General features: G+C 40.0%; 2 protein-coding genes across 2 annotated transcripts in view; both read left to right on the top strand.

Moving 5' to 3' along the window:
- LOC137233967 (sulfotransferase 1 family member D1-like) overlaps positions 1-27,390 on the top strand; it is a 126,280-nt gene that overhangs the window by 70,782 nt on the left and 28,108 nt on the right. The gene's annotated exons all lie outside the window — the stretch shown is intronic.
- LOC137233730 (glutaminyl-peptide cyclotransferase-like) lies at positions 19,966-22,667 on the top strand. Its single transcript, XM_067757053.1, has 2 exons — positions 19,966-20,206; positions 21,719-22,667. The coding sequence occupies exons 1-2, from the start codon at positions 20,105-20,107 to the stop codon at positions 22,637-22,639; spliced, it is 1,023 nt and encodes a 340-aa protein (XP_067613154.1). The 5' UTR covers positions 19,966-20,104; the 3' UTR covers positions 22,640-22,667.

The following is a 27,390-nucleotide window of genomic DNA, read 5'->3' as shown; positions in this document are numbered from 1 at the left end:
TGGCTGCTTGCTGCTTTTGTTGTTGTGATTATTTACTAACAGCATAGTGATGCTAATGTTCGCCACCATATACTTTCCGCTATCAAAGATTCATAGATTCTCCAATGAACTTTTCTCCAAAATAACCCAAGCGTGATCCCATCGACTTCATGTTAAGGTCAATGACTACGCATCTGCCAACATTAATGTGATTGGAAGAGGACTGACTCTTTCTTTAATGACAGCAAGCGCTTTGTCTTGTCTTCGATCACTACCAAACCAATTTCTTTGCCTCCGTTTAATGCGTAGAAAATACAGAATCTCTTTTAATTGACAGTGAGGCGCAAATATTTTAGAGCACTCTAAGAAGATAAATAGTCGTTCCCGCTAAGTAGTCAGTAAGCTTAATATACCAGCCTCAGAGGCGCATACGGGACATTTCTGAGAAAAGTTTGTATAGGCACTACATAATACAACCGTATGATTCGACAGTATGCCTCCCAGCGGGTTAGGGGGCTAAGAATATACCCGCTGTAGGTATGCCTGTTTTAAGAAGCGACTAAAATACCAAATTGATTCAAGGGGTTGCCAGCGCAATATATAGCTTCTCCAACCCAATTGTCAACCTCACCTACCCGTGGCGAATCCTGTTTCATTAACAGCCGAGGCTATGGCGACCCCGAACTCCTGATGGATCTAGGGGGTGGGAGGGAGGTGTGGCCTAGAAGGTTTCATGTGTTCACTCCAAATCGTTCCCGAGATGGTCGGGTTAGTACCTTTATGGTGCTTGTTACCGATGCAGATCCGGTACATCCGGCAAAGGACCATCAACATCGGTAGCACCCCCAAGGCTTTCGGGAGTGTCCTTATTGCTACAACAACAACAACAACAACAACAACAACAACATTTGACAGTATACGTTCAGGTCACTATCGACATCTAGAAAGCGAGCTTCTCATTCGCCAGCTATAGTCGTCGAAAAACGAGATCTGTATATGGAAACTCGTCAAAAATTGTTGAAGAGGGATCCAACATACATTTATTATTGTGGTCGGAATCCCGTCAGAAAAATAGTGATCTCGTTTGAGTCTCTATTACATATTTTAGTACAAATACATACATTTGTGTATCAACTTGCAGCTTCTCACATCCACACACACACACACACTCCCTGTGGCATTTTAACCAATTCTGCGCTTAAATGTCAGAAAAGTATTTGCACACATTCAATTTCCTGTTAATTGTGTTGTCTGCAACTAACGAGTCTCATGTCTGTGCGTGGCTCCATCCGGTTCCGTTTCCGTTTCTGTTGCTTTGAGCAGCAAATCGACTAGCTTTCAATTTGTTAACTCGTTTTTTTAGTGATGTACTATATATATACTCGCATATTGGTTTACACAGAACAGAAATTCACGACAGGTGCAACTTGGTAAAAAAAAAATGTATATGAATGTGGGTGAAAGGGAATGAGAGAGAGCAAAGTTAATCGATGATTGATTCCACTTTTTTTTAGCATATTGATATTGATATGTTATATGATAAGGAAACATATCAGATTTCCACTACAGTAACCTCATCCACACCACACGAAACTACTGCGAAAGAGATCAATCTTGTATTCACTTAAAATTCCTTTTATGAGCCTCGTAGTTAGAGAATAAAAAAAATAAAAAAAATAAATTTTGCGTCGTACTCCTCTTGCTTTTCCCTACAAATTGGCCGGACGGGACCTACATGTTTTATGCCGACTCCGAACGGCATCTGCAAGGCAGGTGAGTTTTCACTGAGAGCTTTTCATGGCGGAAATACACTCGGAGCGCTTGCCAAACACTGCCGAGGGGCGACCCCGCTTAGAAAAAATTTCTTCTAATTGAAAAATCTTATTTCTAAAATTTTGATGTTGCTTTGCCCGGGGTGTGAACCCAGGGCATACGGTGTAGTAGGCGGAGCACGCTACCATCGCACCACGGTGGCCGCCAAGAAAATAATAAGTAGAATTTTTTTGTTCCTTAATTTCGACGTCGATTTATCAATTTTTTTATTTCTACTGTTCGAATCAAAAATTCATTTCATATGAAGTTAGTCCTGACTAAATTGCTTATCACATTTTAACATGTATTTTCTAATCCATTATGAACTAGTATGTAAGTAGTATAGTTCCACACGAAACGTTGCAAGACATAATATTTCAATCCTTACTCATTCGAGTGTGGGACTCACTTCCTCCTGTGAAGAGCTACCCACTAAAACCTAACCCCTCACTGCCTACGCAATCGTCCGACCCTGAGACCGTATTTAGCATTATTTTGAGTATAGGTGCGCGCACTACGTGTGCTCCATGCTCCACACTCACGCTAAATCGCCAAACATCCATCTTATCATTTTCTAAGAAGTATATTCCTCACATATCTGCTGACCATATCACAGCTGTCACCTCGGCAGGTTATATTATTGATGACCCTGCCCGGCGAAAGATCGCTTAGTGTCTCTTCTACCCTCTTTCTAGTTCGGGGTTTTAACCTACCTCGTTGTGTTGAGGTATTTATTTGCGAAAGTAACCGTATCCGGTTAAAAATTGACTCCAGTGGAAAGAAGTCTACCTTTCCGCTTGGTCGCTTTAAGCATGGGTTAGGTCAGTTTGAACTGGCCGGATCATGAAGATATCACATAGACTGAATAAGTCCTTAGCGTTATCAGAAGTTTATTTAACGGCCGAACTGAAAAACCCTATCAAAAACCAGAGCCTATGTTATAAAATAACTTCGTATTCTTGACAAATACTAGAAACTTTCTAGAACCTATGCCACTTGCTGCTTCTAGATTTGACAGCTGTATCACTCCTAATAGCTGGAGTCTTAGCCTAGCAAGCGCAGGGGACGAGCACAAATCGTGCTCGATCGTTTCCTCCTCCAACCCGCATGTGACGCCAGAAGGCAGTGTCCGGGCATAATACCCGTCATGAGTCTACAGGCCTCCCTTTTTAATGATAGAAGCAACTTTGTTAGTCTAAAGTTGCAAGGCCTACACATAATTTTCGACATTTTAGAGCCCCGCACTTGGACCCAAGCCTTTCCCGCTTGGTCGATCATGTGCATCTCTCGCCATCACTTAATCTCGCCTAATCTAATTGGGACGCCTACGGAGCAAACTTCAAGGGATATGCCCTTTTCAGCTAGTTAATCCCCCTTTTCATTCCCTTATGCCCTGGGACCCAATATAGATTATGCTTTTCCCTGTCCCAATTATTTCCAGGGATTGCTTACACTCTAAGACACTTTTAGATGCTGTGCTGTTCGAGATTCTTCAATATAAAAGTGAACACGGCTGCAGTTTAAGCTATTCTCTTCCAATGTTTCTACTGCTTTAGTTACGGCTAATACTTCCGCTTGAAAAATGCTACAGTGATCTGGCAGCTTGTAGGAGGCTGGGTTAAGTTCGGGAATTAGATTCCTCTTCCAATTGTCTGTAGTAATTTTGCTTCACTATAGCGTCGGATCGTAGGATCCGAGGCGGGTGCATGCAGCTTTCTTGAGCATGCCTTGGAACCTCGTTTGTTTTTCATTATAATGAATATTATAGAGTGCGTAGCCCTTTCGCAGGCTCCTCATATGTGCTCAAGTTTACTGTGTATCCTCGCCGCTAGATATTTCGTTAAGGTTAGTGTTTGCTGGTCCTCAGTCGTCTTATTTCTGATGGAATCCACTTCTTCGTAAGGACGCCGATCTCCATACTGCTTTTTCTAGCTAAAGACGTAAAAAGCCACCCGTCTAATTACAGTGTGCATGACGTGGTTAAGCTTAAGTTGTGCTCTCTGGTATGTCCAATGGAATAAGACTGTCGGGCGTAATATTTCATAGGAACCCAAGCTGCTCCGCCTGCTATATTTAACTTTCTTTGACTTGAGTGGTTTCATGCGTTACATACCGGTACCTCAGGTAGTCCTTTTATGACTTCTAGCTAATATTGCGGTACTTTGAAAGAGTGCTCTAGTGCCTCAAGCATCTGTGAGGTTATTTATTGAAGAAACTGGAAAGCTTAAGAAAGGAGTAAAAACATTTAGGAAAAAGCAAGGCTGTGTATTTTGGTATGGTCGTGAAGCAGGATGTGAAGCAGAACAAAATGGCATACATACTAACTCCGCTTTACCGAATTTGTTCTTCTAGTGATATTTTTCGTGTCAATTTACCCTTTCCCCCTCTACCTTTAGCGCGGTCTCTCAGTTTCCATAGTTCCCGCTTTTTGTTAACATTTATTAAACTTCTTGCTCTTTCTCTTTATTATCTTGTTTCTTTTTATTCTTCCCTTACTCTCCTCTCCTCTACCCCGTGGATTTCCTTTCCGACTGCTTTGCCTTCTCTTACTTTCCCATTTCTCATTTTAATCTTGTTGCTGTGTACCTCAGCTTCCTTTTTCTCTCTAAGTCCCATTCGATCTATCATTTCCCGTTCCCTTCTCCTCTCTCTTGTCGCCTTACTTTAGTGAACCTTGCATCCTTAAAAAATCAGGTTCTTCAGGTACGATGTCCCTATTTGGGAGCATAGCGGAGCCTTCAGCTGAATTCGAAACAAATTTAGACGAAGAAGGGTTAGAGACTCTATCGAGAAAGACTGCTCACGTTCGCACAACAGTTCCGCTCAAAATAGCTTAACTGACCAAATATAAGCCCAAGAATTCTGTATGCATTAGCTTTTCATTGAAACTTCGAAGTTTTCTTGCCATTGCAGTTAATGCAGTGGCAAGGTTTTTATGGATTGACCTTATACCCCTTTTTGCCTGAACAGAATCTGGAGCCAAATTAAACATTCAAATCCCGCAACTTTAAAACAAAGACTTCAAGACTTTGAAACAGAAATACTTTCATTAAACAAAAAAACAATAAGCAGACAATCTCAAGAACTAATACATCTGAAATTTTCTAAGCCGTGAAGATGTCGGAGATAAGTTCGGTTAGAAAATAACATATTATTCGTCATCGGCTCTATACGCCGATTCTTAGTCGTATTTCATAGAATTAGAGTCCAACGGCTATGTTTGCTTCCTTTGTATTCGTTAAGGAACAGAACAAGCTTACTTCTCCTAAGTAAGAGTCCCTTCAAAAGTGGTAAGTAAACTCTACTTATGACATCGCTGGTTTCTCCCGAATACGAAAGTATGTGCGAAACTCTATACACAAAAGAGTGTCACAAGTACTACGAAATTAATTACAAATATCATCTTCACTTTACACAAGGACATAACAGACACATGCAGCATAACGAAACTATCTGAAGAATATTAAACTTTCAGCAAATATTTAAAAAGAAAATAGCTTCCGACGTCACTACCAAATACTCATATGCTTGACTTTGCCAAACGCTCGATCATAGTTGGCTTTTCGCCTCGATGCTGCTACAGCGTGGAAAGTGGAAAACCTATTAATGCCACTCACGTATTTAAAGTTCGGAAATATTTCGCTTTCTGTATCAAACAAAAGCTTCGCTCTCATACACGTACTTACAAAGATGTGAATGAACATACTTACTAGGTACTTCCAAACTTTGGTTGACGTGCAAGTTGCATTACAGAGCCATTTACACAAGTTGTGCTTGTAATATGGGTAGTGAGTCTATATTGAGGTGGCGCATAGGCAAGTGGTGGGCATCTTCACAATGCTTAATTATTTTTCTGTCCAAAGAGTCATATATTTATAGGCAAACGGTCTTGAGTGACAAGAGTCAATGAGATTGAATTAGGGTGTGTGTTGAATGTGCTTCTACGTGTGTACGCTTGTATGTATGTATATGTATTTGCACGTGCAACAACACTTGTTTAGTTCATTCCATTTGACTTGCAATTTTGCAGCACATTTACTTCAAAGCGGCCCCAATAATTTTAGTTGAGTTGATGGGCACGCGAAAATCTACCCACCCGCATATTCACACTTGTTATATACAGGGTCTTCTAAAAGTATCGGAAGCGCCATGCATAGAATATATAAATATATTTGAAAAAGAGCAATATTCCTTCAAATCAACCAATATATAGTGCGCGTCCGAGCTTGATATCAAATATAACCCTCATAAATCAAAGAGCTCCTTTTGGCTTATAGATCATAAGAAATGCCTTCATATACTGAGATCACCACAAAATGGGTGAGAATTATAGTGCTATTACTTATTGAACGAAATTTTGCTACTACATTTTCATTGCTTCTCTTAACTGCATATTCGTTGTCCATTTGTTGCCGGCTCTCTTCACAACGGTGACGCTCATGCTGTAGTAAGTGTAGTAGGTATGATTTTAGGCGCTACAACACTTTGTTTCACTAACATTCAAGATTCGTCCCTTTTGTATAAGTAATCTTGCGGTGATTTAGATGCAAGGTAAACATTTTGACCATGTTAGTCGTCCACTCATAATGAAACGTAATATGAAAGAAGCAGCATGGTCTGCACGACAACCAGAGTGCATCTGTCGGCAGTGATTATGTACTCGTATAAGGTGGGCGCTCTCCTAGAAAGCTTAGCAAGAATTCCTCCCGAAAGACTTGTATGGCAAACTCCAAGCAAGTTGTAATGCATGCAAACTGCGGGCTGCCCTGGAGCGTCATCGGTTTCAACCAATACAACATTTTGGGAACCATTTCCAAAAACTTACGCCAATATGATTATGCTACACCGATCGTCCCTCAATATAATTTTAGTGAGGCACGATTTTATTTACGCTAAATCTTGAGTACACCTTTTTTTTGCGGGAGGGCTGAAAAATGCCTAATGCACCATAATTGCTGCCGTCGCACAGTGGCGCCTCTGCCGTTAAAGCATGGCAAAAATCAAAAAAATCATGAAAGCGTTCGCTAAATCTAATACATGTTTTTAATAGAGAATTTTCCAGGGATCAAGAATATACAACTGTTTTTTAACAGAAAATTATAGTTTACCAGGTAAAGCCGCTCAAAATTGACCAATTTTCAACATTGGGAAAAATTTGAAAATTTTCTTCTTTTTCATTGTATTTAAAATGGTTTTGTGAGTAAATAAGGCGGCCGGGTGTAGTTTTCTTGTACAGCAATTAAAAATAATTTAATTTAGGATTGAAACAAAATTGTTTTTTTTTTTTTTTTTTTGTTAAAAGTTGGCGGATATACCTGTTTTTCGAAATGCCTATTTTTAGGCCCTTTTTTAAATTTTGATGGAAAAAAAAAATGTAAAAATATGTGCTCCGTCAAATTAACAGTAGCTATTTGTGAAATATTCAGTTTCCTAAACTCATAAAGTCTACCTGCGTCCAGCTGCAACTTCACTTTTTACATCAAATAAAGTAAAACAACCTTGGCCATAAATACGCGCCTGAGCAGGTATATATAATTGAGTACGGCCGTAAGGTCGTTTTTGTTATGGGAACTTGTTAACAACATACATTTTTATACTCAGTTGAGCAGAGCTCACAGAGTATATTAAGGTTGATTGGATAACGGTTGGTTGTACAGGTATAAAGGAATCGAGATAGATATAGACTTCCATATATCAAAATCATCAGGATCGAAAAAAAATTTGATTGAGCCATGTCCGTCCGTCCGTCCGTTAACACGACAACTTGAGTAAATTTTTGAGGAATCTTGATGAAATTTGGTATGTAGGTTCCTGAGCACTCATCTCAGATCGCTATTTAAAATGAACGATATCGGACTATAACCACGCCCACTTTTTCGATATCGAAAATTTCGAAAAACCGAATAAGTGCAATAATTCATTACCAAAGACAGATAAAGCGATGAAATTTGGTAGGTGATTTGAACTTATGACGCAGAATAGAAAATTAGTAAAATTTTGGACAATGGGCGTGGCACCGCCCACTTTTAAAAGAAGGTAATTTAAAACTTTTGCAAGCTGTAATTTGGCAGTCGTTGAAGATATCATGATGAAATTTGGCAAGAACGTTACTCCTATTACTATATGTACGCTTAATAAAAATTAGCAAAATCAGAGAAGGACCACGCCCACTTTAAAAAAAAATAGTTTTTAAAGTAAAATTTTAACAAAAAATTTAATATCTTTACAGTATATAAGTAAATTATGTCAACATTCAACTCCAGTAATGATATGGTGCAACAAAATACAAAAATAAAAGAAAATTTCAAAATGGGCGTGGCTCCGCCCTTTTTCATTTAATTTGTCTAGGATACTTTTAATGCCATAAGTCGAACAAAAATTTACCAATCCTTTTGAAATTTGGTAGGGGCATAGATTTTATGACGATAACTGTTTTCTGTGAAAATGGGCGAAATCGGTTGAAGCCACGCCCAGTTTTTATACACAGTCGTCCGTCTGTCCTTCCGCATGGGAGTTAACACGATAACTAGAGCAAAAATCGACATATCTTTACTGAACTTAGTTCACGTACTTATCTGAACGCACTTTATCTTGGTATAAAAAATGAATGAAATCCGACTATGACCACGCCCACTTTTTCGATATCGAAAATTACGAAAAATGCCATAATTCTATATCAAATACGAAAAAAGGGACGAAACATGGTAATTGGATTGGATTATTGACGCGAAATATAACTTTAGAAAAAACTTTGTAAAATGGTTGTGACAACTACCATATTAAGTAGAAGAAAATGATAAAGTTCTGCAGGGCGAAATAAAAAACCCTTGAAATCTTGGCAGGTATTACATATAAAAATAAATTAGCGGTATCCAACAGATGATGTTCTGGGTCACCCTGTTCCACATTTTGGTCGATATCTGGAAAACGCCTTCACATATACAACTACCACCACTCCCGTTTAAAATACTCATTAACACCTTTCATTTGATACCCATATCGTACAAACATATTCTAGAGTCACCCTGGTCCACCTTTATGGCGATATCTCGAAAAGGTGACCACCTATAGAACTAAGCCCCATGCCCTTTTAAAAATACTCATTAACACCTTTCATTTGATACCCATATCGTACAAACAAAGTCTAGAGTCACCCCTGGTCCACCTTTATTGCGATACCTCGAAAAGGCGTCCACCTATACAACTACCACCACTCCCTTTTAAAACCCTCATTAATACCTTTAATTTGATACCCATAACGTACAAACACATTCTAGAGTCACCCCTGGTCCACCTTTATGGCGATATCTCGAAAAGGTGACCACCTATACAACTACCACCACTCCTTTTTAAAACCCTCATTAATACCTTTAATTTGATACCCATAACGTACAAACACATTCTAGAGTCACCCCTGGTCCACCTTTATGGCGATATTTCGAAACGGCGTCCACCTATAGAACTAAGGCCCACTTCCTTTTAAAATACTCATTAACACCTTTCGTTTGATACCCAATTGTACAAACGCACTCTAGAGCCACCCCTGGCCCACCTTTATGGCGATATCTCGAAAAGGCGACCACCTATACAACTACCACCACTCCCTTTTAAAACCCTCATTAATACTGTAACGAATGTTAGCAGCACTGAGCGATGCTATCGTCTCTAAGCCGATGCTAAGCAGTGGCGTGAATTCAGATCCATAGATCAATCATTATGTATCTACATAAACGAAACAATAATTGCGTCTACACATATGTACCATGTACGTATACGAGCAGCGGAGAGTCAATGCACAAACACATGCATATATCTGAGATACTCCTATAAGTATGCAATGAGAAAAACTATAAAATTGTGCAATTGTAGTTACAGCTGAGAAGTTTGAGAACTGCTGGGCTAGTAGATTCTGGAAGCGCCTAGAAGATGCGAAGGTTGAAATCAAAGAGTATAAAAGGCGGCAATTGTAGAGGCGCTCGAATTCAGTTTGATTTGAGTTGTCAAGCAGTTTCGACTAAGACGCTATCTACCGAGCAAGAGCAGTATTAGTTTGAATAGTAGAGTTTCATTTGAGCTATCAATCAGTTTGGTTATTAAGGAAGCTATTCGTTGCACAGTTTGAGTGTTATTGTGAAGTACTTTAATAAAGGCCATTTTGCATTATTACAAATTGGAGTTATTTATTCAACAGTTTAGTGATTCGAACTTAGCAGAGGATTGCAAATAAGAGGATTTGCAAGTAAATTCGTTACAATTGGTGTCAGAAGAGGAATTGTTGAATAAATTCCAGAGGACAACAAGGACATGGCAAAGTTCAGTGAATTGAAGATCCAGCAACTGAAGAAGGAGTTGGAGAGCTGTGGTTTGAATACAAGCGGCGTTAAACTTGAACTTCAGGCACGGCTACGAGAGGCAATGGAAGCAGAAGGAATTGATGTGGAAGAGTATGACTTTCATCTTGATGGCGAGGAAATAACAAAAATGGAAGAAACACCGCAGACAATGGCGAACACAGACCTGAATATGATATTGGCTGCAATATCGGCACAAATGTCCGAAATGTCATCACAAATATCTACCAACATGTCATCACAATTGAAATCGCAGAAGACACGCATAGCATCGAAGATTGAAGCACAAGAAACGCGTATTTCAGAAATGTCGTCACAAATGTCATCACAACTGGAAGAGCAGAAGACATATATGGCATCACAACTAGAATCGCAGGAGAACCGTATAACAGCCAATATGGAAACACAATTGGAAGAACAGAAAACACACATGGCGTCACAAATTGCAGAATAATTAAAAGAACAGGAGGAACGCATAACATTACAGCTCGAAGCACAAGAAGAGCGTATCTCAACAAAGCTGGAGGCACAGGAAACAAAATTCTCATCGCAGCTGGAGGCTGTTAGTGAACGACAAAATAAAGTGGAGGCCGAGATGGATGCTTTGAAAGATCGGATTCAGGAGTTACAATTGAACCGTTCAATCACTTCAACGTCTACTCTGAAGGTAAAATCCCCAACGCTTGATGGTTCTGTTCCATTCCAGGTATTTAAGCTACAGTTTGAGAAGACCGCAACAGTGAGCAACTGGAATGCTGAAGATAAAGTTGCTGCACTAGGCGTTGAAAGGGCCTGCAGCTGGGATTTTACAAACCATTCCAGAGGGCGAACGGAACTGTTATGAAGCATTGATGGACGCTCTAGAGAGACGATACGGAACTGAGCATAGGAGACAGATATACCAAATGGAGTTGCTGAACCGCTTCCAGAGGCCTGGTGAAACATTGCAAGAGTTTGCGTCGAATATTGAAAGGCTAGCACATTAAGCTAATGCGGACGCACCCGCGGAATACACTGAACGGGTAAAGATTCAGAGCTTTATAAATGTCATACGGGACGTCGAAACAAAGCGAGCTACATACGCAAACCCAAAGCCAACATTCGCAGAAACGGTGTCACAAGCTCTGATTCAGGAGACAGCGTCGCTTCTGTGTAAGCCAGTTTTCAAAGCACGCCGTGTGGAAGTAGAAAGGCCAGAGTGGGTAGACGCAATATTGGAGGCGCTGAAAGGATCGCAAAAGCGGAGTGAAAAAGTTATCAAATGCTTCAAATGCGGGAAGTCCGGTCACATTGCACGTCATTGCGATCTTGGTCCTAATAGTTCCAACAATGTGGGTGGCCGTAAACGCAAAGCTGGAGGAGATCAGCAAGAGCGAGTAAGAGGTAGAGATCGAGAGCTAGATGCAGCTATTGAATGCCCTGTGATATCTGTGTTGCAAATTGGTAGAAAATTGAGCAGTCTTACCGTCAGAGGGAATGTGGATGGTAAAGAACGTGTACTGACTGTAGATACGGGCGCATCTCATTCCTTGATCCGATCTGACTTGGTCAACAGGAGAATAAAACCGTTACCTGGAGCAAGGTTGCGTACGGTCACTGGCGAGTATAACCAAGTTCAGGGAGAAGTGATATGTGAAGTCTTGTGGCGGAGATCGTTGATGAAGTCATATTGGGAGTGGACTTCTTGGTTGACCATGACATCAAGATCAATATGCGGAGAAAAATTATGCGCTATAAGAACCAGGACATACCACTTAACTTTAGTTTGGAAAAAGGGTTCAGCAGTAATCGGGTACTGGTGGAGAAGACCCGACAAAGGCCACGAAAGTCAAAAGAAAAGGTTGATGGATCGAATGTGCCAAATAAACCGAAATTAAAAGTACCTGAGAGAAAAAGACCGGCATCGACAAAACCTAATGGACGCACTAAAATGACTGAAAGAATTTTTCAGATGGAATGCAAGGGTGGTTTCAAACCAGAGCGCACTACTGTTGTGAAACGTCCAGACGATAATAATGATGCAAAGTCAATCCGTCAAGTGCAAGCTCTGCGAAGAAGTTCATTGACCAAACAACAGAGTGCGAGGGAACGATCAAGACTAATGAGTAGTAAGATGAAACGCAGGTACAATGAGAACAAAAAGTTGGAAGGTTTCTTGGAGGGAGATTTGGTACTGACCGTCGGAAAGGTGTTCCCTCCATGATTCGGTGCAGTTGGGAAGGCCCGTACAAAGTTGTGAAGAAGATCAGTGATACCATCTATCGCATACAAACCACTGGGAAGCCACGAATTAGAAGAGTGGTTCATTTGGAAAGGCTGGCAGCGTATAGATCGAGAGATTTGTCTGATCGGGACGATCAGAGTTAGGTGGAGGGCAGTGTAACGAATGTTAGCAGCACTGAGCGATGCTATCGTCTCTAAGCCGATGCTAAGCAGTGACGTGAATTCACATCCATAGATCAATCATTATGTATCTACATAAACGAAACAATAATTGCGTCTACACATATGTACCATGTACCATGTAAGCAAGCTATTCGTTGCACAGTTTGAGTGTTATTGTGAAGTACTTTAATCCAGGCCATTTTGCATTATTACATATTGGAGTTATTTATTCAACAGTTTAGTGATTCGAACTTAGCAGAGGGTTGCAAATAAGAGGATTTGCAAGTAAATTCGTTACAATATTTAGTTCTTGTCAATAATTTCAACCAAAATTTTGTTTCCATAGATAACTTGAAAACATCATCACATATTAATATCTGACGCTTAATAGCCCAAGCGATTTTGTTAGTTTCGTAACAAGTCACACCAGCTATTCCTGTTTCGGGAACACTGACGCCCCTCGAGGCCATCAAGGGAGATCGAGTCTTTCTCCACCTACTTCTCCCAACTCAGTGGTGGTCTCCCGTTTCCTCTGCTTCCAGCGAAGCCTTTTTGTTTTATTCGCTGCACTATCTTTCCAGCCGCTAAAACCTCATACAGCAAATTTTCCCGAAAACTTTTCTCCCGAAAACTCCAAGAGCCATTTCATCACCTCTCGACACCGCACATGATTCCTAGCCATACATTAATTCGCTTAATCTCGTCCAGTCTAATTGGGATGTCTACGGAGAAAGCTTCAAGGGATGCGCCCTTTTTAGCTAGTTCATCCGCTTTTTCATTCCTATCTATTCCCATATGCCTTGGGACCCAATATAGATGTATGCTTCTCCCTGTCCCGATTCTCTCCAGAGACTGCTTAAACTCTAACACGCATTTAGATGCTGTGCTATGCGAGATTATTGCCTTAATTGCTGCTTGACTGTCAATATAAAAGTTAACACGGTTGCAGCTTAAGCTTTCTCTTCCAGGGTTTCTACTACTATTTCCGCTTGGAAAACGCTACAGTAATCCGGCAGCCTGTAGGATCTGTTTATTTCCGGATCAGCACAGTATACCGTAGACTCTACTCCTTGCACTACTTTGGAACCATCTGTGTACACATGTATCGCCTCGTACCCCATTTGAACACCCCTGCGCCAACCGTCCACCTCTATTGTGGCCTTAAGTTCGCCCTCGAAGCGCAGATAGGGAATCAGGTAGTCTGTTCGTCTTGTTATTGATGACGCTATACTACTATGGCCATATAGTCGGCGCTCAAGCTGCCCCGATGCACCCAGCCTGGTTGCAGTTGTTAACGCTATGTTCTTTGCTACCAGATCTACAGGTGGAATGTGCAGATTGGCATGAAGTGTAGCTAAGCATTGATAATCTGCATACCCCCTGTAATTTTTTGAGGTAGGTTGTTGTTGTGTGGCTTTCCACCAAACAAGAACTGCATAGTATAGAATAGGGCTTACAATCGCTGTAAAAACCCAATGAGGAAGGGAGGGCGATAAGGCCCACGTACACCCCAGCATTTTTTACATGCATAAAGTGGCGTTGAAGCCTTCTTCACCCTCTCCTCCACGTTGATCTCCGATAACAGCTTACTGTCTAGGATGATTCCTATATATTTTGTGCAAGGTTTCTCCTGTAGGGTTACCCCTCCTAACTTAGGCCTGATCCAATTTCGGACCTTGTACCTCTTTGTGAACAAGACCATATCCGTCTTCTCCGCGTCGACTTTCAACCCGATATCTGATGCCCAGGTATGTATATCCAGAAGCGCCCGATCCATCAAATTATGACAATTGTAACGTCATCTGCGTAAGCCGTAAAATTTACGCGTCCCTCATCGAATCGCCTGAGCAGTTTGTTGATGATCAGCGTCTACACCTGAGGTTATAGCACCCCTCCATGTGGCGTGCCCCTGTCCACTGATTTCGTGGCCTCGTACAATCCTCATTGTGCTGTAATATTCCTGCAATTTAACATGCAGCCGATCCTTCTCGTTAAGGCTGGATGTACTCTCCGTTTATTGTGCAGAACGTCGTTTCCTCTATTTGGTCCGCCAACATCACACCCCAGCTGTCGTCTGTAGGTTAGAATGCCATAGATAGTGGTGGGCATTGAAATAGCCAAAATTAGTGCGATTATCGCCTGTGAGTAGTGCGCTGATGTCAGGGCAGTATCCACTGGGGCAACAGGTGATAGGAGGGAAGTCGATGTTGATAATTTCTAAGTTTACATTGCCTTACCGGGCAGATATGCCTTGACCTTCCAGGACACTGTTCCTGTGGCCGATGTCGGGATTTGATTATATTTCACTGAGTGGTGGGAGATAAATGCGAGACCGCCTCCATTTCCGCTCTTGTGATCTTTCTGTGCACGTTATAGCCAGAGCTTTGCTGCGATTGTGGTCCCTTGGATCGCAGCAACGCGGATGTTATGCCTATTCATGAAATCAACTATCTTCGTGATCTTCCCAGTCAACCAATTAGAGTTTAACTGCAGAATTATGAAGTGCAACGGGGGAGACGTCATTAGACTGGGGGTAAGTGACGGGTGACTACGCAAACGCAGCAAAACTATTTCTCTGGACCGGGGTCAGGTACAGGTCCCCAATTGGGTTCGATACCTTCCCGGAGCAAGAGAATATGGCGCAGTCCCGCTGCAAGGATCTGCTGGGAGGATAACCATTTTTTGGTCAACAAGTTAAAGGGGGTTTCATTGAAATGACAGCCCCTGGTCGGGAAAATTCTGAGTCGCTCCGGTGCATAGAACCGGCTGCATAGTCTAGAATAGGGGTCGATTGCTAATACACGTCCAAAAATATCGGGAGAGGTGTCAAACGAAGCGTCTTGACATTAGTATTAATAATCCGAAGGTACAAATCTTAACTCGCTCAAAAGATTTTAAGGAAAAACTGAAAAATTAAACGCGGGATCAAAATTAAATCCGTGCAAAGTCCCTTTGTACACAAAATTGTTTTCAGCACACAACAATCTTACACCAACCACATAAAAATTGCCAATTTTAACTGCAAAAACCTCCGGACAGAGATACAATTTTCCCCCTTCGGATTATTGTTGTCGAATTCAATCAATACGCGTTTATTGCCACCTTTCGACCCCTGTTCTAAACTTTTACCCGAAAAAGAGTCAAATTGCACTTAAAAGCTATCGGAATTTATCTGAGCTAAACGATATAGTCAGAGCTTATGCTGCGAAAAAACAGGAATCGCCATGGGTAGGTGAGGTTGACAATCGGGTTGGAGAAGCTATAAATTGCGCTGGCATCCCCTTGAAATGGTTGTGTTACACAACCCGCCAAAATAATTGGGTGTTTTAGTCGCCTCTTACGACAGGCATACCTGCCGTGGGTATATTATATGCCTCCCTAACCCGCATTATTCTTCCAACAAAAAAAAAAACCAAAAACAACATTAAAACCGGTGTTAGTGCTGGAGCCAAATGGAGCTGGGCTTTAAAAGTATATATAAGCTTTCGTTTTACAAATTTGAGCTTAAAAGAGATTGCAGATTGATTCCAGAAGCTGCTGGTTTTATGATGCATGTTTGATTTATAAACAATATTTCCCCGGTAATAGGGAAATGGCCTATAATGGGATATTTATACGTCAACTTTGCCAGCGGCTTAAAGCCCATATAAAACAACTGATCCAACCAATCTTATGGAAATCAATGTAATTGGTCAATGGTGCCATAGCATAAGGCCCTAGCCATAACCACACCATAGCCCACCAATTGGTTTTTGGTTTTTCGCCATATCCATAACCTAAAAATATTTGAGTTGGTGAATTTATTAACTTTTTGTATATTTCGTTAATTGTTTTGGATACGTTTTGATTAAGACACTTATTATTTTTGGAATATGTTTGTAATTTCTTGCGTTTTCATCATTTTAATGAAAATTTCACGATTTTTAGGCTAAGGTACCAATAACTGATACCAATTGATATGGATAAGTAAAAATATTGTGACGAATATTAGCATCACTAACTGATTCACATCACTAATCTGATACTAAGTAAATAAAGGCACAACAACAATAAAGTAAGCTGCCACTATTGTCTACATCAAATCAATCATCATTTACTCACATACATGCAAGGCAGCAGAGAGATACTCGCAAACGCATGTCATCATCAGCAGAAGTAGTACTCACATATAAACACGCATATGGATACAAACTACAAATATACATGTACATATATGGATGGTACCCAGGAATGAATTTCGAGAAGTTACTAGATCTTAGGAGAAATGGGTAGACGAGACAACAGAGAGTATAAAAGAAGTAGAAGCTGAGTAGTTCAGTAATCAGTTTTGATTTAAGCACGCTATTGGTTGCGAAGTATAAGTGTTATTGTGAAGTATTTTCAAAGTAGTCTAATAAAGGCCATTTTGTATTATTGAATATTGGAGTTATTAATTCAACAATTTAGCGATACGAACGTTAGTAGAAGGTGAAAAAATAAGCAGAGTTTCCCTAAATTCGTTACAATATGGTTATGACTATGGCATTATGACTGTGTAAACTTTGCCGGCTCTTTAACTGCTCTTTCCACTACTAGCAGAATAATTTTCTTGATTCTGCTGGATCGGCCACCAATCTATGTTAGCCACGTACAATTTTAATTACCAACAAGTAAGGAAGGTTAAGTTCGGGTGTAACCGAACATTACATACTCAGTTGAGAGCTATGGTGACAACATAAAGGAAAATAACCATGTAGGAAAATGAACCGAGGGAAACCCTGGAATGTGTTTGTATCACATGTGTATCAAATTAAAGGCATTAAAGAGTATTTTATGAGGGAGTGGGCCATAGTTCTATAGGTGGACGCCATTTAGGGATATCGCCATAAAGGTGGATCAGGGTTGACTCTAGAATTTGTTTGTACGATATAGGTATCAAATGAAAGGTGTTAATGAGTATTTTAAAATGGCGTGGGGCTTAGTTCTATAGGTGGACGCCTTTTCGAGATATCGCCATAAAGGTGGACCAGGGGTGACTCTAGAATTTGTTTGTACGATATGGGCATCAAGTGAAAGGTGTTAATGAGTATTTTAAAAGGGAGTGGGCCTTAGTTTCGAGATATCGCCATAAAGGTGGGCCAGGGGTGACTCTGGAATTGTTTTGTACGATATGGGTATCAAATGAAAGGTGTTAATGAGTATTTTAAAAGGGAGTAATCCTTAGTTCCATAGGTGGACGCCGTTTCGAGATATCTCTATAAAGGTGGGGTGACCCTAGAATTTGTTTGTACGATATCGGTATCAAATTAAAGGTATTAATGAGGGTTTTAAAAGGGAGTGGTGGTAGTTGTATAGGTGGTCGCTTTTTCGAGATATCACCATAAAGGTGGACCAGGGGTGACTCTAGAATGAGTTTGTACAATATGGGTATCAAACGAAAGGTGTTAATGAGTATTTTAAAAGGGAGTGGGTGTTAGTTCTATAGGTGGACGCCCTTTCGGGGTATCGCAACTTAGACTTTGTTTGTACGATATGGGTATCAAATGAAAGGTGTTAATGAGTATTTTAAAAGGGCGTGGGTGTTAGTTCTATAGGTGGACGCCCTTTCGGGGTATCGCAACTTAGACTTTGTTTGTACGATATGGGTATCAAATGAAAGGTGTTAATGAGTATTTTAAAAGGGAGTGGGTCTTCGTTCTCTAGGTGGTCGCTTTTTCAAGATATCGCCATAAAGGTGGACCAGGGGCGACTCTAGAATGTGTTTGTACGATATGGGTATCAAATTAAAGGTATTAATGAGGGTTTTAAAAGGGAGTGGTGGTAGTTGTATAGGTGGTCGCCTTTTCGAGATATCGCCATAAAGGTGGACCAGGGATGACTCTAGAATACGTTTGTACGATATGGGTATCAAATTAAAGGTGTTAATGAGTATTTTAAAAGGGCGTGGGGCTTAGTTCTATAGGTGGATGCCTTTTCGAGATATCGCCATAAAGGTGGACCAGGGGTGACTCTAGAATGTGTTTGTACGATATTGGTATCAAATTAAAGGTATCAATGAGAGTTTTAAAAGGGAGTGGTGGTAGTTGTATATGTGAAGGCGTTTTCCAGATATCGACCAAAACGTGGACCAGGGTGACCCAGAACATCAAAGATTTCAAGGGTTTTTTATTTCGCCCTGCAGAACTTTTTCATTTTCTTCTACTTAATATGGTAGGTGTCACAACCATTTTACAAAGTTTTTTCCAAAGTTATATTTCACTTCAATAAACCAATCCAATTACCATGTTTCATCCCTTTTTTCGTATTTGGTATAGAATTATGGCATTTTTTTCATTTTTCGTAATTTTCGATATCGAAAAAGTGGGCGTGGTCATAGTCGGATTTCGCTCATTTTTTATACCAAGATAAAGTGCGTTCAGATAAGTACGTGAACTAAGTTCAGTAAAGATATGTCGATTTTTGCTGTAGTTATCGTGTTAACGGCCATGCGGAAGGACAGACGGACGACCGTGTATAAAAACTAGGCGTGGCTTCAACCGATTTCGCCCATTTTCACAGAAAACAGTTAACGTCATAAAATCTATGCCCCTACCAAATTTCAAAAGGATTGGTTAATTTTTGTACGACTTATGGCATTAAAAGTATCCTAGATAAATTAAATGAAAAAGGGCGGAGCCACGCCCATTTTAAAATTTTCTTTAATTTTTGTAATTTGTTGCACCATATCATTACTGGAGTTGAATGTTGACATAATTTACTTATATACTGTAAAGATATTAAATTTTTTGTTAAAATTTTACTTAAAAAATTTTTTTTTAAAGTGGGCGTGGTCCTTCTCCGATTTTGCTAATTTTTATTAAGCGTACATATAGTAATAGGAGTAACGTTCCTGCCAAATTTCATCATGATATCTTCAACGACTGCCAAATTACAGCTTACAAAATTTTAAATTACCTTCTTTTAAAAGTGGGCGGTGCCACGCCCATTGTCCAAAATTTTACTAATTTTCAATTCTGCGTCATAAGTTCAACTCACCTACCAAATTTGATAGCTTTATCTGTATTTGGTAATGAATTATTGCACTTTTTCGGTTTTTCGAAATTTTCGATATCGAAAAAGTGGGCGTGGTTATAGTCCGAAATCGTTCATTTTAAATAGCGATCTGAGATGAGTGCTCAGGAACCTACATACCAAATTTCATCAAGATACCTCAAAATTTACTCTGCTCAACTGAGTATAAAAATATTTGATATAGTAAGCAAACTGTATCATTGCGGATACGTGGTACACTATGAGCGGTGTTAAAGAAGAACATACATACATATGTAGCTAATAGCTACTAGCTATAAACCTAAAAAACGATAACAAGCAAACAAGCAATATGCATACGAATACTAAAAAATAAACAGACATGTGAGTAACACAATGAAAAACACGTTATAAAAATGAAAAATACAGAAATGTCTAGACAAACGACTTGTTGCTTCTGTGGGGCAACCATCTAGCTTCTTATAATTCAAGAAAATAGCAAGTTTAGTTAACCATTTTAAACTGTGACATAAGTACTTAAAACTATTTAAGAAAAAATAAGCTTCAATATGGCAGGCAGCTCAAATTTTATCACCTTCTTCATACTGAGCATCAGTGTATGTGTTAAACAATGTTTCTGTGCTGACTTTCTTGTGGGACGCCACTTTCAGGTAATAACACAAGTATACACGGTTTTGGATCCAGGCAACTAAAAGTGGTTTGTAAGACAATTTATGATGCTGAATCCGATTCTTCACTACGTTTTTTAAGATTGATTCTGGTTTTTAATACAGTCAATAAATTCATTTTTAAAGATTTTTGTCAAATAATATTCATTTTATTAACTTAAAAGTAACAAATCAGAAATGAAGATTGGTGAAATTTGTCTTTTGTATTGTTTAGTATCTGTTTCGCGTATTAGAGTACAACAGTAGTCACTCATCATGCCTTTATTCCAAAATCCTTGGTATCGTCTTTCAATGTTGGCTATATCTTGGTGTCGCCGTTCTCCTTGTTCGTCGCTCGTATCATCCAAGTTTTCGGGGAAAAAATCGAGATGGGAATGCAGAAAATGCATCTTTAGAAACATTCTAGCTCCAATCTTTCGATAATTTTCCAACATATCGCCAATAGTTTCTTTAAAATTAGCGGATTTGTTATTACCAAGAAAGTGGTGAACGATATTTTGCAAAGATGTCCATGCGACTGCTTCATCGCGTGTTAAAAATTTAGTAAATTTTTTATGAGTCATTAATTTTCTAATATCAGGTCCGACAAATATTCCTTCTTTGATTTTTGCATATGACAACTTAGGAAACAACTTAACTAAGTACTAAAAAGCCGGCCCTTCACGGTTCAATGCTTCGACGAAGTTCTTTATAAGGCCTAGTTTAATGTGAAAAGGTGGCAGGAAAATGTCTTGTGGATTTACAAGTGGTTCAGCGGAGACGTTTTGCTGGCCAGGCTCATTTTGAGTACGACTTTGCCATTCTTTTCTCACATAATGATGTTCAGTTGCGCGGCTATCCCACAAGCATAAAAAACAACAAAATTTGGTGAATCCAGATTGCATCCCAGTTAAGATACCAATTACCTGTTGAAATAAATTTCGGTATCCATGACTTATGAGTGTCTGCTACTCTGAAACCAAAGTAGTGCAGATACGCACCTTTGAGCGCATTTGTTATTATTTTGCCACTTTTTTTTAATTATATAACAACCACAAATGTAACAAAAACACTTTGAATCAACTTTGCAACACTGTCTGCATTTTTATTTGCTCTAATCACTTATATTATTTTACGGTTACAGTTGAAATGACTTATCAAGCAGTGCCACTATTTAAAAGCAGATATAACAGCACAATGGTGCTATCATGCGAGAACTCGGAAACTAGAATCAATATTAAAAAACTTAATGCAGATTCGAATTCAGCATATCAAATATAGATAAGAATCGTTCTTATCTGCTCATTTCCAAAAGTTGGCCTGAATTTGTAAACTTGTGTAATCAATGAAATATGTTGCATTGAGACTTTGGTAAAAGTCTAGAACAGGGGTCGACTGCTAATACGCGTCAAAAATATAAAGAGAGGTGTCAATAGACGCGCATTGACCTCGACAACAATATAGATTATTACCGTTTAAATTAGGAAACTCACTAACTAAAATATTTACTTAAAGGTGACGCATCCTATTGATGACCTATCGGAAAAACAATTGTCAAAATATGGAAAACTTGAAAACATGACCCATTTACGTGATGCAGTGAAAAATATACTTATACCACGTGTGGCTGGTACAACGGAAAATGCGCGAGTACGCGACTACATCAGTCATAGTATACAGGACATGGGATGGTCTTTTGAGTGGGATGAATTTTATAAGTCACTTCCTAGTTTGGGCACTGTACATATTCATAACATAATTGCAACACTCAAACCACATGCGGATCGGTATCTAGTGCTAACCTGCCACTATGATAGCAGATTTGGAGAACATACTACATTTCTTGGCGCTATACACGCAGTACCATGCGCTATGCTACTTAATATCGCGAAAGTTTTACAAAACGAGCTCCAACAGTTTCGTAGAAAAGAACTCAGTTTAATGTTTATTTTCTTTGATGGACACGAGCCTCCACAGTTCTATGACGGGACCCGTTTCCCTTATGGGGCGCGTCGTTTAGCTAGGCGTTGGGAATTGGATCGTACTTTGAATAAATTGGATATATTAGTATCATTGGATATGATTGGTTTAGCCGATACAACATTTCATAGTTTCTTTGCAAATACTGATGAATGGTTTCATCGTTTTACAGCGTTGGAAGAGCGTTTGTCATTTGCCAATAAGTTATATCGTTGCAGAAAACCAAAGCATTACTTTGAAACTGATTCAATACGTCCTCATCGTTTGAAGGGTGATCATACGCCATTCATAGAAAAGGACGTACCAATATTGCATCTATCACCAAAGCAACACCCAAGCGTATGGTATACTGAAGAAGATAACGAGTCAAAAATTGATTACGAAGCTACGGAAGATATATCGCGTATAATACGTTTATTTATAATGGAATACCTGCTCAGCGATATAAATAAATGAATGTATAATCCACAGAACTAACAGTAAAGGTGTATAAAATTTTTTAAAATAACATTTCCATATAGATAGTGGCGTATGCTGAGCGTACCATATCGAAGATCCGTTGGCGGTTCAAGTGACGGGACAACTTACATCAAACAGCACCCTACCAATTGGTAGGGAACAATCTCCTAAGGATATATATATCGGGGGTTGCTTGACCTAGAATATTGGACGTGGTCATATTAAAGTTTCCCCAGTGGATCGGGCTGGTACCTTAAGAGTGCTTTCAAGGCGTTCCCAGCCAAATTTATAACTTCTCCATTTGTAAGCCTTACCTACCCTTTCTGAATCCTGTCACATTAGCTGGCAACCAAGTTCCTGTTGTTGTTGTTGTACCAGTGTTTCGCCCCATCCAACAGGTGCGACCGATCACAAATTGTCATCAATATCCTCTAACGGGAGTCCAAGGAAACTTGCTGTTTCAACAGGGGTGGACCATAATGAGAGGCGCTGGTTCCACATTACAATTAAAGAGATGGTTGGTGTCATGTGGGGACACATTGCAAGCGGGGCATTTAATTTGTATGTCGGGGTTGATCCTGGATAGGTAAGAGTTTCACCTGTTACAGTATCCAGATCTAAGTTGAGCTAGAGTGACTCGCATTTCCCTGGGGAGTATGCGTTCCTCTTGCGCTAGTTTAGGGTACTGTTCTTTGAGTACTGGATTCACAGGGCAATTCCTGGCATAAAGGTCCGACGGCTGTTTGCGGAGTTCACTGAGGACCTGCTTGTGTTTTTTGGCTTCATACGGCTGAGTTCTCAGGCGCCGTATTTCCTCATAACGCTTACGGAGATGACTCCTTTGCGTTGGTTCAACAATCAGAAGTCTGTTGGGATGCCCAGGTTTCTGGGTATTCAACAAGAACTGTTTGGTTAGCATCTCATTTCTCTCCCTGATGGGGAGTATTCTCTCCTCATTATGTATGATGTTGTTCTGGGGACATAAGAAGACAGCCCGTGGCGGTTCGGAGGCAACATTTTGGCGGGCCTTTAGCTTCTTCCAGTGAGTAGTTTTTATGCTTGGCGACCATATAGGAGACGCGTAGCATGCAATCTGCTGGTCAATTGCTTTGTAAGTGGTAATGAGCGTTTCTTTGTCTTTTCTCCAAGTACTGCCAGCAAAAGATTTGAGGATTTTATTACGGCTCTGAATTTTCGGTTTGCGGCTGCATGCTCACCAAAATTTAGATCCTGATCAAAGGTCACACCCAAGATTTTGGGGTGTAGGACAGTCGGTAGCGTAGTGCCATCGACATGGATGTTCAAAATGGTTGACATTTGGAAAGTCCATGTTGCAAATAAGGTCGCGGAGGATTTAGTCGGTGATAATGCCAGGTTTCGCGAGGCGAAAAAATTGGAGAGATCAGGGAGGTGGCCGTTTATTCTGTTGCAAAGCTCATCGATCTGTGGGCCTGGGCCTGCGGCCATTATTGTGCAGTCATCGGCGTAGGAAACGATAGTAACTCCTTCTGGTGGCGAAGGTAGCTTTGATATGTAGAAGTTAAACAAAAGTGGGGATAGGACACCACCCTGTGACCCTCCTTGTTTAATTCTTCTTGATTTTGATGTTTTGTTTCCCAGATAATTTGCGGTCCACCTTTTAAGACATGGGGGAAGGGTAGACCCTTCCAGGTCTTGCAGTAACGTGCCATGGTTAACCGTATCAAAAGCTTTTGATAGGTCTAGTGCAACGAGTAATGTTCTATGGTGGAGGTTTTGATTTAAACAGCAATTTATCTGGGTGATAATGGCATTTAGCGCGGTATGGTGCCATGGAGTTTTCTAAAGCCATGCTGATGACAGGCTAGCTGCAAATTTGCTTTGAATTAGGGGAGCAAAATGGCTTCAAGCGTCTTGGCTACTGGCGATAGGAGAGATATTGGGCGATATGACTCTCCTATGTATGTTTGCTGGTATCCCAGTCTTTAGTAGCGGGACCACCTTGGCCATTTTCCATTTTTCGGGAATGACAAAGGTGGAAAGAACAGGTTGAAGACATGTGCTAAATATTTGAAATCCTGTTTCCCTATGCTTTTAAGCATCGGCATGGCTATGCCGTCTGGGCCCTCTGCTTTGGATGGTTTAGTATGACCGATGGTGTCCTCAACTTCTTTGGCGGTGATGGTAATTGGAGACGCGCTGAATTTATGTTTATGTGCGCGTCTGTTGGCCCTCCGTCTATCTTTGTCGACCATAGAATGCATTATATATTGTCGGCAGAAAGCACTCGCGCACTTTTTCGCATCCGACAGCACTTTATCGCCAAAGGCGATGGAAATTTTGTCATTGTGCTTAGACGGATTCGATAGGGACTTTACGGTGGACCAAAACTTACCTACACCGGCAGAGAGGTTACAACCGCTTAGGTGCTGCTCCCATTTCGCCCGCTTGTGTTCATCCACAACCAATCTGATGCGTTGGTTTATATCACTTATTTGGGGGTCGTCGGGATCGAGCTGTCTTATAAGGTCACGTTCTCTCGCTAAATTTACGGCCTCCGCCTGGAAGTGGGGCCGAATTTAGGGAATTCTACCGGCGGGAATGAAGCGAGCCGAGGCGGATTCAATGACCTTGCGGAAAGCACGCTTCCCTTGGCGGGCGTTAGTCGGGATAGGGAGGGCAGCAGTGGTTTGTAAAGGATTTGCGTCCCACTTTCCTTTTTTAAAGTTTATGAAAATGCGTTTTTCTGTGACGATGAAGTCGGTGGTACGATCGAGCGAAATAAGTATAGGCAGGTGGTCGGATGCCAATGTTACCATCGGCTGCCAATTGACGCAGTTTACGAGTACTGCGCTCACGATTGATATATCCGGGGAACTGTGACAGCCAGTGAGTAAGGCGCTGATATTTGAAATTTTGTTACAAGCAAATCATAAGAAGAAGAATTTGACATTTGCTTTTGTTGCGGTGTTCACTTTGCAAGTGAAATTATTTTTCCCACTGGTTGCTACTTTTTCTAACATTTTTCGCATTTAAAAACAGCAATAGCACAATTGTTGTACACTCAGAGAAAAACACCGTTCTAAAATCCAGCACCACCGGACTAAATTCAATCTTTTCATGTTCTTACTTTTTTGTTCTTGAAAAACGAACGACCTGTTCTCAAAACAACAACCTTGTTCTTGAACTGACAACCATTTGCTGGAAAAGAGAACGGCTGGTCTTAATATGAACAAATGTTCTATTAATGATAACAATGTTCTTAAATTAAGTACAAGAAAAAAAACGTGGCAATTTGCGGGCACTGAAATGTTAAATATAATATTTGGCACAAACTATCAAGCAGTTGTAGTGGCCTATGATGTTGCGGTTGCGATCGTGTGGCGCGAGTTCGATCACCGTCGAACTCTGAAGTGTTTTAAAACAATTTTTTTATATTCAATTTTTTAACTCTTATTTTTCGTTCAGTTCCATTCACATATGCACAGGTAATTCTCAAAGTTGTTATGAAATGTTTTAAATATATATTCAGATTGCATCATCAAATGAGAAGAACTTTTGATAAGAGAAATATACGAAAAAATGCAATTTTGGATTTTAATAATAATTTTTTTTATTAATATTTTGTATTAATGACAAAGAAATTATTTATTAATAAAAAATAAATAAATAAATGGTACCTTCCCACTCCCACCAATGATCAAGCACAAACCGTTCTTGAATTGAGACCGAAAACTGTTAAATCTACCACAAACCGTTCTCGAAGCCTGAGAACGAAAAACCCAAATAGTGCTTATAACCACGCCCACTTTTTCGAGATCGAAAATTTCGACAAACTGAAAAAATGCGATAATTCATTACCAAAGACAAATAAAGCGATGGCAGATAGGTTGACCTTATGACGCAGAATAGAGAATTAGTAAAATTTTGGACAATGGGCGCGGCACCGTCCACTTTTAAAAGAAGGTAATTTAAAAGTATTGCAAGCTGTAATATGACAGTCGTTGAAGATATCATGATGAAATTCCAGTAATGGTGCAATAAAATACAAAAATAAAAGGAAATTTCAAAATGGGAGTGGCTCTGCCCTTTTTCATTTAATTTGTCTAGGATACTTTTAATGCCATAAGTCAAACAAAAATTTACCAATCCTTTTGAAATTTGGTAGGGGCATAGATTTTATGACGTTAACTGTTTTCTGTGAAAATGGGCGAAATCGGTTGAAGCCACGCCCAGTTTTTATACACAGTCGACCGTCTGTCCTTCCGCTTGGCAGTTAACACGATAACTTGAGCAAAAATAGATATATCTTTACTAAACTCAGTTCACGTACTTATCTGAACTCACTTTGTATTGGTATAAAAAATGGCCGAAATCCGACTATGACCACGCCCACTTTTTCGATATCGAAAATTACGAAAAATGAAAAAAATGCCATAATTCTATACCAAATACGAAAAAAGGGATGAAACATGGTAATTGGATTGGTTTATTGACGCGAAATATAACTTTAGAAAAAACTTTATAAAATGGTTGTGACACCTACCATATTAAGTAGAAGAAAACGAAAAAGTTCTGCAGGGCGAAATCAAAAGCCCTTGGAATCTTGGCAGGAACACTGTTCGTGGTATTACATATATAAATAAATTAGCGGTACCCGGTAAGGACGGTTAAGTTCGGGTGTAACCGAACATTACATACTCAGTTGAGAGCTATGGTGACAACATAAGGGAAAATAACCATGTAGGAAAATGAACCGAGGGAAACCC

Source organism: Eurosta solidaginis, chromosome 5, assembly GCF_040869045.1.
Source record: "Eurosta solidaginis isolate ZX-2024a chromosome 5, ASM4086904v1, whole genome shotgun sequence".
NCBI classification, from domain to species: domain Eukaryota; kingdom Metazoa; phylum Arthropoda; class Insecta; order Diptera; family Tephritidae; genus Eurosta; species Eurosta solidaginis.
The sequence above is the reverse complement of the archived record's forward strand: the minus strand, read 5'-3'. Positions and strand labels throughout refer to the sequence as shown.

Bases quoted from the DNA above. Each gene is read 5' to 3' on its own strand.
- LOC137233730 (XM_067757053.1), top strand. From the start codon at position 20,105: ATGGCAGGCAGCTCAAATTTTATCACCTTCTTCATACTGAGCATCAGT. The intron at 20,207-21,718 runs GTAATAACACAA...ATTTACTTAAAG, and splicing joins TTGTGGGACGCCACTTTCAG to GTGACGCATCCTATTGATGA.